The following is a 14759-nucleotide window of genomic DNA, read 5'->3' as shown; positions in this document are numbered from 1 at the left end:
TTTTACATGTAGATCCTCTGCCATCTCAACGTTATTGTTTAATGCCACATTCAGCAATATTCCAGCAATACGACGATGGCCTGTAAATCATCAAGTCTGCACAAGACAAACCAGTGATTGATATCACAATCCACACCATCAAGTTACGTTACAAGTTACAAGTTACAAGTCACCGAGCCTGACCACCCAGTCCATTGAGTCGCCTCATTCAACAAGCATAGGCTTCTGTGGACCAATTCTTACAGGGCTGATTGTAAGATGTAGATGTGTTAGAACTATGGGTAAGTATTATGATAGCTAGCTGTAGATGTGTTAGATCTATAAGTAAGCATTATGTCTCGTACAGGTGGCACCACTAGTTACCTGTACGAGGGAAGCACACCACCCAAGCCGATATATTTGGCGTTCACAAACCCAGCCTTCTTCTTATCCATGCCACCATCTTTGCTACCAAGCAACCCCTTGGTCACTGCTGACTGCAGCTTGCTTGGTGTGCGGCGTCTGAAGGTACAAAAACAACTGTTATGTTCCAGAGATTGATCTTCACCTTTTCACATTGTTTCAAGAGTTCTTAAGAAAATTGGGCCATGGAGAGTTTCATATCACCATATGTGTCTACACCTGTAGCAGAAGGTGAACACCATACCTGTAGCAGAGGTGAACACCATAGCTGAAGCAGAAGGTGAACACCATGTTTGTAGCCGAAGGTGACAACATCTATCTGTAGCAGGTGACAACTTATCTGTAGCAGGTGAACCATATGCCTGTAGCAGAAGGTGACAACCTACCTGTAGCAGATGACAACCTACCTGTAGCAGAAGAGAGTGAGACTGAGGACCAGGACCAGACCACCCACCACAGATGCCAGGATGATGATCAGCCACATCGTGCTCAAACCATCCATCTCTGTCAACACAAAACACTCCAACTGTGAATCCATAGACACTGGTAATAAACAGTAAATGCATCATGTTTCTATTACTAACTTGTGAAAGTCTTGGATATTCCAGCTGGTGTTTTTCTGTTTTTCTCATGTGTGGATATCCCTAGGTGTGAACCAAAAATGTTGCCTCCATTATCAAAATGAATGATTATGCTGTTGGATTTTTCGTTGAAGTAATACCTTATATCACTGTTTATAAGGCGGTTTTTCGTACATGGAATTAGGGGCTTTCAAGGGGGCTTGTCTTATACACAGGGTTGAAAATTTGGTGTTTTTTTCCCCAGCACAAAGACATTACTGTGAGCACGTAACACCAGAAATACCATGTCAATGAATCCGTACTTAAGTACACAAACTAATCATGCAATTACACTGTCTGGTTATAAAAAGTGTTCATTGTATACCTATTTTATTAATTTTATTCAAAATTTCATTCAATATTGTTTACATTCATTTCGGCAAAATCGTATGTGAAGTGATCGGAAGATCGCACAACTCACCGTTATTTACAGCAACCACGGTCGGTTCCCGCTATTAACGCCATGAAATGAACTTATACAAGGGGTTGCTTTTATAGACAGCGAAATACGGTTATAAGGATGAATTTATTCCTGAGTAAGTGGGAGCTTTCCCTCAACTTTGCAGCATAAACCAGCAACTGGCAAGCACCAAGCACACACGCCTGGTCAACTTACCTTTGAGTACTGGAGCAGCAGATGGGTCTGCTGGAGTGGTGGCGAGTCGGTTCTCTGCCGGGTTCAGGGGGATAACTTGGATTCCTTTTGTAGTGGCTGATGATATTAGACTGCTTGTTGTCGCTGGCATCATGGTTGTCATGGACATATTAAGTTTAATCAAGCAGTCATATCCACCCCATCCATTGTCACAGAAACAGGTGTCATCCCTTGTGCAGACCTGGGACAAAACATGACATAATATATTCACAGTATTATAATAGTATGTTCACATTCACACTCCACAGAAGAAAAGTCTCTTCACACTCTCAAACTTTCCTTATGTGGGCGAAGAAAGCATACACGGATTCGAAAAAAATATGAAATGAAATTGTTTGACTGGGTTTGGTTTTACATCACTTTGAACAGTATTTCAGTTATATCAGGGTGTATCATCTTGAGGAAGAGGAAAACCAAAAGTGACTCAGGTAGTAGACATTTATACCACTTTGGTGAAACCAGCCAGAATGGGTATGGTGCCGACAGATCAAATACCATAATCTCGAACAATATGGATTTTTCGAACCCACAATCAGTTGATCTTGTTTGTTGTTTACAGACACACTCAGCAATATTTCAGCTGTATGACGCTAGTCTGTAAATAATCAAGTCTGGACTAAACAATCAAGTGATTGACATTATGAGCATCAATCTACACAATTGGGATATGATGTCATGCATCAACCAAGTCAGCAAGCCTTACCACCCAATCCCGTGAGTCACCTCTTACGACAAGCAGTCACCTCTCAAGGCAAGAATTCTAACCTGGATCTTCATGGATAAAGTTGATCTTGTCACAACCTTAGAATTGCCATGTCCCATTACCTCCAAAGAGTTAGAGATAAGTACATAAACCATTTTTTTCACTTGTGACATTTCTGACACTTTCATTATCATGTTTTCCTTTCATGGACGCCCTAGCATCCTATTTTGGAAAGACAAGTTCCACTGACCCCATGTCCAGAGCAGATGACAGCACGAGATGTTCCGGGGCATCCGAGAGGAGGGAGATGCTTGATGCGCTGACACTGTGCGTTGTGGCACACCTTGCCCTCCCCACACTTGGTACCGTCCTGCACGAGGCCCATGTGAGGCATGTCCATCATGGTCGGCCCATGGACAATCCTGGGGAAGAAACAAGTACAACATCAGCAGACATCAGTATTTGATGTTGGTCAAGACTTGACTAAAGAAGGGCAAGGCATGAAAGGATCAGCAGAATTTTAGAACTGAAAAAGCAATTTATATGGTTCTGAAAGTTGTCAGATGTGTTCATACCAGACTTAGACTTGGTTTCAGTGCTTGCTTGTTCTGGACTTAAAACAACATTAACTGTTTAGTTAAGGATAAAATGTGGCAAAAATGGTGATGCTAGAGGTTTTCAGGACAAGTTTTTTAAACATCTGAACACCTCCATCTGATTTTCTCCTGGACTTATGTAGATAAAGAATACGGTACAAAAGTCATTGTGTGTTACAGATTTGCTTGATCATACTTCAATTTTCTGCTGGTTTGCAAAAATCAGCCTATTCCCATTGTTTTAGCCATACTGTGATGTACTTGATCATGTCAGAAGTTCAAAACTTGAAAGTGTAAGAAGAACACTTTCAACGGACCAAAGAGGGCCCTATCATTCCTTATCTATTTCATTGCTTAGTGAGTAAAAGTTGTGTTATGTCACTGTCAGCATTATTCCTTCTTTTTACAACCATACAACCATGGTATGCCAGCATGTACAATGAGCCATGCCGCAGGGCATGATGGTTGCAAACGGCTGAACAGATACTTTTATGTTGTTTGACGTGTCATTTACCAGTACAAACTCAGCAAATCAACTTAAAATTATAATTATGTTCAATGGCAACCACTGGCCTATACATGCTTGTTCTGACCTTGTGAATGTATCAGTGTATTTTTACTTACTTGCACTCGTATTCAATGCCTTTAGAGTTGACTGTTGTTTTGGAGAATCCCTTGTCTGACCCAAACAACGGTTCTTTGTTGCCACCATCACAGTGAAGGAGACCACAGAGGATGTCCCTGTAATCAGGGGAGATAACTCATATAAAGGGAAACTACCTCATGACGCTGGCATAAGTAGTGATCATGAAGGAGTGAAGTGGTTTATTCAGCACAGTAGCTGTGATACAGGTCATGGTGACCTAGGACCCATTCCTAGAAGCACTCTTAGCATTAAGACTATCGTAAGTCAATATGCAAGTCTGAGAGTTACGATAGTTTTAAGGCTAAGGTTGCTGTTTGAAATGAGGCCCTGTTAAGTATTTAAGACCAGACCATCAGTCAAAACAGTGGTCGACAACGTGTGCAACAGCAATTAATGCCATCAAGGCAACGATAACATAAATAGGAAAGTCACAGCTATCAGTTCAAACTCAGCAGCCATTGTGACGACCAAATCTTGATTACAGTCATCTTCAAATGACAAAGATAGGAAACTTTGGGCCTATTCTTTCACAGTTTTTTAAGTGTTATTTTGCATGACAATTTCAAACCATTCTTACATTTCAATTAAACATGTTAAAACATAGCCTCATACAGAAATCCTGAGAGTGATGCACATTTTACTAGCTAACTTGATAATCTACTCACCTGATCAAATTTTGTAAATTTTAATGCTCTGAAAAGATTAATATTTCTATGTTACATTTAATTTACAAATTATTAATTTTCAGTTATCTTCACATTCACAGACTGGAGGAACTATTTCTTACTCAGATGAGCACTTTGCATAGTTGCCAGTGGTATCATCCTTGCCACAATGGCCGTTGAAGTTTCCTGTCGGGTTGAATCTCTCAAAACACTGGTCATCACCTCCTTTGGCGTCTGCAGGGGAAAACAGAATGTCCTTCATACCACCATCCAAATATTCAAATACGAGTTTGATATTTTATATGCACAGCTTGTTACATTACTGCACAGATTATCTCGTAAAATCCAAATAACCATGCTGTGATGGTTTTGTATCTCAATTAATTGATCTCCACGCTGATATTTGAGGAATTTTCAGCTGTCTTGTCTTCATTTATAAAATCGTTTTTGTAAGGAATTATTTATGTCATCGAGTGATGACAGAATACCTTCTGAGATGTTGCCAAAATAAATCAGACCGTCATAGCCTATTTAAAACAGTAGAATGGAAGCAGACCATGTTTTCAATATGATTTTATCATAATGAAATGGAGACTGCTCCCATCTAGCCTAAACAGCAGCAAGAGTTTTTGTTTGTTTTTTTGTTTGTTGTTTAACGTCACTGAGCCTGACCCCACCACACCTAACCAGCGAGCCTTAGGCATAGTATAGGTTGCTGAATACCAGTTCTAATGCAGACCTTCACAGGGTTCCACAGCAAGAAGATTTACAAGTATATGTATGTATTAATGCCTACCTGGTCCCCAGATGGTCTGACACTGCTGCTGGAGGGAGGGGCAGATGCCGGCCACACAGTAGCCCGTACTATTCATGCAGGGGTGGCCATCTTGAACGTAGTTGTTGGAGGGGCACTGCAAAGGCATCATTGTTTAATTAAACCACATGGTACATAGCCATAGACAATAAAAACACAACTCTGCATCATTGAGTGTATAACATCACTTGTACAGAAACTTTACACATCTTAAATATGTCAACAATCTGATTGGTTTTACCATTTACATATGTGACACAGGCTGAAGTCAGCAACTCAAAAACAGACATACGTGAGTCTGGACAAACCAAACCAGTGGTTGAAAGCATGAGCAACAATTCATGACACATAATCAGCCAGGTCACACATAGTAACCACTGGCTCAATAGTCGGTTCTAATGACAAGCAGGGCCATTGGGGCACTAATCCCCAGGCAGCAACTCAGTCAATGACATGTGAGCAGTAAAGATTTCCCAACCTCTCCTCTTTCTCCATCACAGAACTCTGGCACATCACATTCCGTCTGCCTGTCACGACACATGTGTGTCCTGGGTAACACCTGAAAACAAGAACACATGTGGATACTTCAACACATAACTGATGTTGGTCATTCAGACCAAGGCTGGAGACTACTTGATCCTCTCCTCCATGTGCACAGCTTCTTACACAGCAGAAAAACAACAGCAGGCATGGTGGTTAACAATTAGACCTGGTTACAAAGGCAGACATTACTTTGATTACAAACCACATTGGCCTGAGGGTTACTTACTGTGCAGTTACTACAGCAGGGACCGGAGACCACATTGGCCTGAGGGTTACTTACTGTGCAGTTACTAAAGCAGGGACCGGAGACCACATTGGCCTGAGGGTTACTTACTGTGCAGTTACTAAAGCAGGGACCGGAGACCACATTGGCCTGAGGGTTACTTACTGTGCAGTTACTAAAGCTGGGACCGGAGACCACATTGGCCTGAGGGTTACTTACTGTGCAGTTACTACAGCAGGGACCGGAGACCACATTGGCCTGAGGGTTACTTACTGTGCAGTTACTAAAGCAGGGACCGGAGTGCACATTGGCCTGAGGGTTACTTACTGTGCAGTTACTACAGCAGGGACCGGAGACCACATTGGCCTGAGGGTTACTTACTGTGCAGTTACTACAGCAGGGACCGGACCGACACTGGGCCCAGTAGCGCAGCAGACACGTGTCTGGGTCGCAGCAAGGGTCCTTCTTCAGACAATCCTGGAACATCAATACAACATGGTTCTGAGCAACAATCAGACAATCTTTAGAACAGTCTATATAGTTTCTTTGAGACAAGTGTCCAGCTACTGTGGGGATAAGATATCAGCACTATTCCCATTTGCATCAACATGCTGATGGTATTAATTGTTTATGCTCAATATGGTTTTTTTATGAAAAAATAAGTTCTATATATAATTTTTACCAAATTTGGAGAAGTGTGGCATTATTTGGTGGTGATTAAATCTGACAAAACATCTGTTCTGGATAGTATCCATAACAAATCCATGTGTCGTGTGATACATGTAAGATTGGTACACACCTCCTCCGACCCACAGTCACACTCCTCCCCCCTCTCCACAATACTGTTGCCACAAGTCTGAGGGAAGTTCACCTGCAAAACACAACAAATCTCTCTGTAAAACAAGAATTTTTTCTTTAAAATATGTTAAGTAAATCTTACATGATATTATCAATATTCATATACTCCCAAATGATCAACAGATAAAACATACCGGTGGTTTCCCATCTAAACAGGAAGTTATCTCCATACTGAGGCTAATGTCAAGGTCAGACTTGCTACAGTTGGAAAACATTCGGGAGTGATGTCCGCCAGCAGCGCTGCAGAGAGAAAGTAACTGAATTATTTATTCATCTATAATTTGTTGGTGACACTTGAAATAAATTTGCAAACATAAAATATGAAACATAAAATGTAAAAAAATACACTCAAAAATCATGCTTTGCATTTACCATCAAATATTTTTTTCTGGGAAATTGCATAAATGTGTATTCAAAAGATTAACACTGTGCTTTGTGTACTGGGTCGATTTCAAGTTGTGAAAATTGTTTATTCTTAAGGCTCACAAAATTACAATCTTGTCATAATTATGTTCTTAAACATGCCTCTTGCATGAGGAGCCTTCATTAACTTCTGCAAAGGGAGCATTAATTTAGACGATATGTGGTTTACAAGGAGACAGCAAAGATATAATAAGGAATAATTAGATATTTATGAAATATTTTTTATTGAAAGATAAACAAATTCAGTGTTCAAAAACTCACAGAACTTGGGTAGACATGATGCATCCGAACTCATCATTGCACTCGCAGCCACCTGGAAGATGAACATTAGCATTACAGACGGAGAATGTCATCCCACTTGCCCAAGTCCACATCTAAACAAGCTGTTATCACAAACAAGCATCAGCAGCTAATCACAAAAGTGTTAAAACAATACTATTATCATAATTATCCACATCGTTCATGCCAGTATTGTAGGGATGACTAGGTCTTTTCTATGTTTAACCTTATTTGGTATTAATCCTGAATAAAATCTGGAATGTTTACCCAGGTTTTCATCATTAAATCAGTTTAAGTCTTTGAAAGGCATTTAGAAGTGATAAACATAAGGAAGAGAATTTATGGATGTCAAGAGATCATTCCCCTGATGAAGGAGTAAGCACACACTCTGAAACTTTGTTTTCCTCATTATTAAGAAGTTAACATCCATAAAGTCTCTTCCTTATTAAATCAGTTTGTTTCTCAGATGTGAGATGGCTGGCCGATTTCAATCCTAGCATTATGTACAAATTAATACCACAGTCATTCAATCATTATCAACTACATGACACATACCATAGTTCCTCTAATATGCATGTAGGAAATCAATAAAGACAGTTTACTGACGTCCTATATAAACATAGGCCCTGCACTTATTATTTCAAGATTACCTGGGAGAAGTTACTTAAATCCAAAGTAAACAGTGCCTAACAGAGAACTAGCACCCAGTACTTATTTTGAGAACACTGATTCAAGGTCAGTGTTTATAGGATGCCTACAGATTTATTACAGGATATATGGTATTCAAGGCACAACAAGACATACAGCTATAATTGTATGCAAGGCACAATATTCACATTCAACACATAATACACAAATCAGCTGGCATTATCCCCCATGTCAACTCCAGCAAAAACACTGCACACATATTGCATAAATCAAATCATGCATTTCAAAGAGAAGAGAAAAAATCTTCACAGCACAGTGGACAGCAAACATATTAATTCTGTGAAACCAAATAAAAAAGAAAGAAAAAGAAAATGCTTTTTCTCTCACAGAAATGAGCACAAAACAGTTGTATAATATGTCATAGTCTGGCAGTCAAAGTCCCTTGTGCTTCCAAACAAAAACAGAATACCTTTGCCTACATGTCCTAATAACACCACAGAGTACATGGTGAAAAAAACAAAATGAACAGTCTGAAATACAATATTGGTGCACATCAAACAACCATGGACCAGACAATCTGTTCACAACGTGTAGTGCATCATACATGTCACAGGTAGGGTACCTTCGTGGTATATTTCTCTCCACTTGGCTACGATACGCAAGGATAAAATAGAATGGTTAATGCATTGAAAATGTCATATAGTCAGACAATAACTCAGCTTAATTTTTTTTTAAAGAACTAATGATTCCCAAGAGGCTGGGGAGACAAGCATGGTACTCAGGACATATTCTGCCCTGGAAACCCCATAGGGTGACAAGCATGGGGTACTGGGGACATTCTACCCAAGATTAATGACATTCACAATCAATACAGACTTACAACTGCGGTAATTTTACCATCACATTACACTCCGGTCGTTGAAAGGAAGAGGTCATGTGACCTGTCCTTGAAGCCAGAATATTATTATCTAAGTACATAGGTAAATACGTCACAGTCATGCATTTAATAATCAGAATGCATTTAGTAAGTTGTCAATAAACATGCAACATATTGCATCATTATAAGTAAATTGAGATCAGCTGCACAAAACATATTTCTTCATGCAGTGTTCTAGGGGCCACATTCACAAAACAGTATTAGGGCTATAACCACCACCAGAGCTGTGATGTCTGTTGCTCTATGATGGTCTTGTGCACATGGGCTTCTATTTTACTAAAAGTACTTTTTCTATCAATCTGATAACTGTGTTCATTGAGACCTGATCAGATTTGACTCATAAAAGTTACTGCTTTTCTGTCTAATAATAAAGCAGTGGTGTTATACTGTTGTGCATATTTACTGCATCCTGTTGTTTCTGAGAACCATGGCACCAGGGTGTATTTGTGTTCTGTGCTGGTTTTCTTTTGCTTAGTTTGGAATTTTGGAATCAAGGTGGTAACGAAATGAAGCCAAATCAAGTTTTAAAGGCTGATATCTGATTGGCTCAAGAACCCATGCATCCTTTATGTAGATCAAAGTCAAGTTTGCTCAGGGTTCACTTGATGCAACCTTCTATGGATGTGTTCTCAGATCTTCATGCAAACAGGTATTGTATCTGAGTAAAAGATCTGATTTTGATGAGATTGCATAAACATAAGTGAGTCAAGTTTAATGCCACTTTTTGCAACATTCCAGACTTGTCATGACATCAAGAATCTGTGTCACACATTGTACCCACGTGGGGATTTGTTTGTTCGCTGAATTAGGCAACGCTTTTTTTATTTCTTGGTTTACGGATTTCAAACTCATTTCAAAAGTGAGGTAGGCCAATTTAAAAAAACAAACAAAAAACCTCTTAGATTTCTTTTACTTAAATTTTGTCCTAAAAAGTTAGGTAGGTATGAAAAAATATATTCTGGAGTAACGAAAATAAAATAACTCAATTTTTCAAGAACATTTTATTATATCCCTGGCACTCAGCTTGTGCACAAATGGCAACATAACAATATAGACGACGATTAAACTGGTCACCACTGAGCGTTTTGTCTTGACAGGCTTTGATGGAACCCAGCGAGATATATCAGAGTGACTTCCCTTTGGTTTCCACTCGCATTGCAAATGAAATCTTTTTCTTTTTTTAAAACATTTTTTGCACATTTTAAAGTAAAGATTGGTGGTAATAAAAAAAGGAGTGATTTGTATTTTTTTTTTTTTCAACATTGAAAGAGCAGCGCATATATCCATCAGCAATGTTTCATTCAGTCAGATCATAGTGCCCTAAAAATAATCGGTGGAATATACGATAAGTAAGTCATCAAGCCTGACCACCCAATCCAATTTATGACAAGCAGAGCTTGATTACTGGGGAACATTATTGTATCCTGGAATCCCAACAGGGCTTTCAGTGTGAACCAACAGGCAACACCAATGTCTCAACATGGTCAAGAACAGCTGTCCAAGTTATCATCATGCTTTGTATCTTGTCAGAGAAGGGTTTTCTCTGGGGTAAAAGATCGTAATTAGGGTACAACATTTTTAATATCAATGGGTAAAGGAGGCTAAATGAACATCAGTTCATGTACTTGACTTACCATCTTCATCATGCTCAATGCCCAGGTTGTGTCCGATCATGTGTGCCAAGATGGTGGCTGCCTGCTGGGGCTCAAATGGTTTAGGATTCTGCAAAATAACATGGCAATGGAATTCACTGGTCTCAGAAAGAAAGATGTCCAAGAAATATATCCATCATAAGTAATTTACAAACGAAACATTAACAAATATTAATCAAGTATAACTGAATCAAACCTTGGAATTCACATCCATGCCAATCAGCATATGAGAGACATATAGAAACACTTTACATTGGCCTCGAAGATGCCTTCTGTGGCCCAATCGGCCCATAATATCTCCAGTGTTTAATCAGAATAATCTTTGTGGAAACATTCTCACATTTAATCTGAAAATGAACTAAATTTTATAGGCATAAAATCAAACTGACTTTGCTGATGCCAACTGCCCTGTCAGTACACACTGAGTCTGGGAGAGCGATGCCAACTGCGTTTCCTTCCAGCTCTATACCACTGAAACACAGAAATATAACAGATCTTGCTCATGTAGGATATTTATTATCACTGATATAAACTATTTCAGAAATACAATGTTCATATTTTCTCATAATTTGTATTTTTTCATATTTTTCAATCAAGATTTTGTTTCATGAACTATATAAAACTCAACTTTGATCGTGATAATCAGATACGTCTCATGTATATTTAAACATCCCTATTAAACGTGGAAAAGTATATATGTATAAACCCAGCAAAATGTTGAATCACAACAAGTGAATCTGTTTCTGAACTTACGTCATGAAGTAGGCGATGTCGAAGTTGGCTCCTTGTAGCGCCACCTTCTTGAAGTTCATGAACTTGATGAGCATCTCACGCAGCTTGGGGCTGACGATGAACTGGTCGGCCAGGTTCCAGTACTCCAGGTAGGTCAAGGACAGGTTCATATTCAGCTGGCGATAGTACTGGGAGAACACACAGATGCATCATCAGTATAGACTGGGAGGACACACAGATGCATCATGGGACAATATAGAGATGCATCATCAACATAGACTAGGAGAACACAGAAATCTGGTGTACAATTCAGTAGTACCTGGCGATGACCCCAACAGCAATGCTCAAGGGACAGTTGGGTTTGAGACGGCTGTTCCAATGTAACCATTTTTGCATGATGTGAATTGTCTTCACAATGGAGACACAAAGATAGGGCAATATGTGCCTGTTGCTTTAAGGGTGTGATGATTCACCAAAATATTTAAACAAAGTGATACATGCATACATATGAAGGGACAGTCCCGGTATTTCAGTTATATCAAAGCATGCCTGCTTAGTGTGTGAGGAAAGCCCAAGGCTTGAGATGCCTATTACATTGGCAATACCAATGAGCACATGAATTGCATTGATGAACCAAGGATCATAATCAGAGCGAATATGGGATCCAAACTACATCAGACATTGCTTTGGCTTTCCCTTTGGTAAGACATATATATAGGATTGTGCTATCTGCAGTATTAGTGTGGCACTGTATAAATGTTTTGTGTCCCAATATTGTGCCAAAGTGACAAGCTGTGCCAAGGAATCGCACTGCTCACAATGATAATGGATGAGATTGAAAGTCTTACCAGATCAGCAATGTTGGCGATTTCTACAGCATACGTTGTCATTTCAGTTTGTGAGAAATTTAGACCAAGGTACTGAAACAGAACAAGACATCATTTTACAACAAAATACTTTCCTCAAAAATCACTTTTACAATATAGTTATATTTTCTTAATGATAGTTAAACACATGCAAACTGCATAAAATTAATGTAAACAAACTGAAGTGAGAAAATCAATTCCTTACCACAGCTTTATCCAGAACCATGGCCAGCTTCAGTGACTTTGGGGGTTGGGGAGCAGCCTCTCTCCGGTACTGTCAGACAAGGGACAGGCAATCATTACTACCATCACCAGGTACCAGATAACAGTATCTGCACATACCTATCATCACCATCATCATAAGCAGCATAGCAGGTATCACAGGTGTCATGATACACCCATCAGTACCTCATGATACAAAAGTATCAAGCTATTATGTCATTATACAAGAGAAATGCTGGAAAAGGAGTCCTATTACAAGGCTGAGTGAGTAAGTATGGTTTTATGCCGCTTTAGCAATATTCCAGCAATACCCCAGCAATACCCCAGCAATATGAGCTTCACAAGTTGTACCCATGTGGAAAAGCAAACCCAGATCTTCAACATGACAAGTGGATGTTTTAACCACTGGGCCAGCCCATCGGCCCTGTATAGAGTTGCAAAAGTATTGCTCAGGACAGAATGTCTGAGGTGGCTTTCATTTTCAGTCTAATTCTAAACGAAAATGACTCTCAGACTCATAGTCAAGGCTAACTTAGTGTGCATGGGAGAAGTTCCAACCTTGTCACTGTCAACACAAACTCATCCAGTCAACTTTCTCTGATTCATTATAAAGAATCAATATGGAAGACATCAATAGTGTAACATATTGTTAGCCCAATATTGTTAGCTCAACAACTCTAATAGTCATACATGTTATCAAAACTAAAAAGTCATTCGCAGCCGACCATGGTAGATTAGTCCTACTACTTCTCATTGTCCATCTGTTGTTGTTCAATATGCCTCAAACAGCCTGCTAGGTTGTCTCCCCTCTATTGACATCTTCAGAGAACAAAGCCACCTCCTCACATCTCAGTAACATCAAGGGCTAGTACAGGCTTTACACGATGCCAGCCTTCAAGCAATTTACATCAAGCCATGAAGACCAACATTTACTACAAGATCACAGGGAAATATTAATGAAGTTTGTGCACCCAGTCCAATCAAGTGGATGGGATAAACTTAAACACTGTTTCATTATATACCCTTTAGGTAGATGTCCAGACGGATCTCCCCAACTAATCCCAGGATATAATCAATGGCTTTAGGCATGTTCTGACACAAGGATCAAACAGTTCGCTTCAATGGCATATTTGGGAAAAAATCAAACTGTTTGAACAGGATCAATTCTGCTTGTATAATGAGAATCCCGAAATCAATTTGTTGCTCGAGGATTTTAGTTGTATGCATATGGATGATTGAATGTATATGTATGAAATGTTTGGACTTCATCCTGGAATACACAGATGGAAGTCAACAATGACCTATGCTGGGGGCACGGGTCTAAGACGCTGCAATTTGCAGTGCAGAGTTGCATCCCTTGGACATGCCAGAAACTATGATTGAGGGTTTGAATCCCAGTTCTTCCTGATTACATTTCTAGGTTTGTCAGCACCATATCCGTGTTCGATAGTTCCACCAAAGTGGTCAACTCTGAGACCTGCATCACTTCGGTCTTTCCTCCCACATAAAGATGACATGCTGTGATTCAACTAAAATACTGTTCAAAACGGTGATTAACCCAACTCTATCACTGACCAATGCTAGTGAGTTGGGTTTACTATCGTTTGGAATTTGTATTGCACTTACATCACAGTGTGTCATCTCAGTGTGCCGGGACAGTGGAAAGTGATGCAGGTGCTAGCAGTGTTTCAGTCGTATCTTACTTTTGGGATTGCCTTACATGTCCTGGGTCCACTTGCACAAAGCGACCTTAGCGCTACAATTATTGTAAATCCTTAAGATCGCGATCTTAGGCTTCGGCTACAATCGTCATCCACTTGCACAAAGCGATTGTAGGCTAAGATCATTGTAAGCTACAATCGAAACTTACAATTGGTCCGGACCAATCTTAAGTAGCTAAGATCGTTGTAGTCCCTGAATAAACTTGACAAAATGGCGTGCAAGGCTTAGTCTGTTTCACATAAATAATCTGCTTTACGTTCAAACATTGCCTCTCTTTTTTTCTAAACTTTATCATTCGAATCGACACTTTAACAACATGAAGAACGCACCACAGATTTAACGTCAGAAATATCGTTAATTACCATAGTTAAATACGTAACTATCGAGTCGATAGCTAAAAGGAATATTCCCATCCGACTCAATACTGAAAGAAATGTGAAACAACATACCTTTTCGCTAAACAAGGGAAGGATAAAAACCTAAGTCGTCCCGCAAGCGATTTGCAACGTCCGTGACCTTTTCGATAAATCAAGGGCAGCTAATCTTAGTTTAT

At 39.6% G+C, this 14759-nt stretch overlaps 1 protein-coding gene across 3 annotated transcripts in view; it reads right to left on the bottom strand.

Moving 5' to 3' along the window:
* LOC124123590 (disintegrin and metalloproteinase domain-containing protein unc-71-like) overlaps positions 1–14759 on the bottom strand; it is a 109147-nt gene that overhangs the window by 7619 nt on the left and 86769 nt on the right. The window contains exons 9-26 of one of the 3 annotated variants that reach the window (XM_046486791.2): positions 12468–12536; positions 12245–12316; positions 11418–11584; positions 11054–11135; positions 10647–10734; positions 8698–8724; positions 7410–7461; positions 6860–6965; positions 6667–6738; positions 6249–6344; positions 5580–5660; positions 5084–5198; positions 4410–4521; positions 3601–3717; positions 2631–2802; positions 1639–1858; positions 810–906; positions 364–501 (exon numbers count right to left, since the gene is read on the bottom strand). In XM_046486791.2, coding sequence (XP_046342747.2) covers positions 364–501; positions 810–906; positions 1639–1858; positions 2631–2802; positions 3601–3717; positions 4410–4521; positions 5084–5198; positions 5580–5660; positions 6249–6344; positions 6667–6738; positions 6860–6965; positions 7410–7461; positions 8698–8724; positions 10647–10734; positions 11054–11135; positions 11418–11584; positions 12245–12316; positions 12468–12536 — 1883 coding nt within the window. The remainder of the gene's footprint in view (positions 1–363; positions 502–809; positions 907–1638; positions 1859–2630; positions 2803–3600; positions 3718–4409; positions 4522–5083; positions 5199–5579; positions 5661–6248; positions 6345–6666; positions 6739–6859; positions 6966–7409; positions 7462–8697; positions 8725–10646; positions 10735–11053; positions 11136–11417; positions 11585–12244; positions 12317–12467; positions 12537–14759) is intronic. The other 2 variants (XM_048387489.1, XM_048387485.1) reach the window with 2 other exon arrangements.

Source organism: Haliotis rufescens, unplaced genomic scaffold (assembly GCF_023055435.1).
Source record: "Haliotis rufescens isolate VD_foot unplaced genomic scaffold, xgHalRufe1.0.p SCAF_10, whole genome shotgun sequence".
Lineage (NCBI taxonomy): Eukaryota > Metazoa > Mollusca > Gastropoda > Lepetellida > Haliotidae > Haliotis > Haliotis rufescens.
Note: the sequence above shows the minus strand (reverse complement) of the source record. Positions and strands in the feature narration are given on the sequence as shown.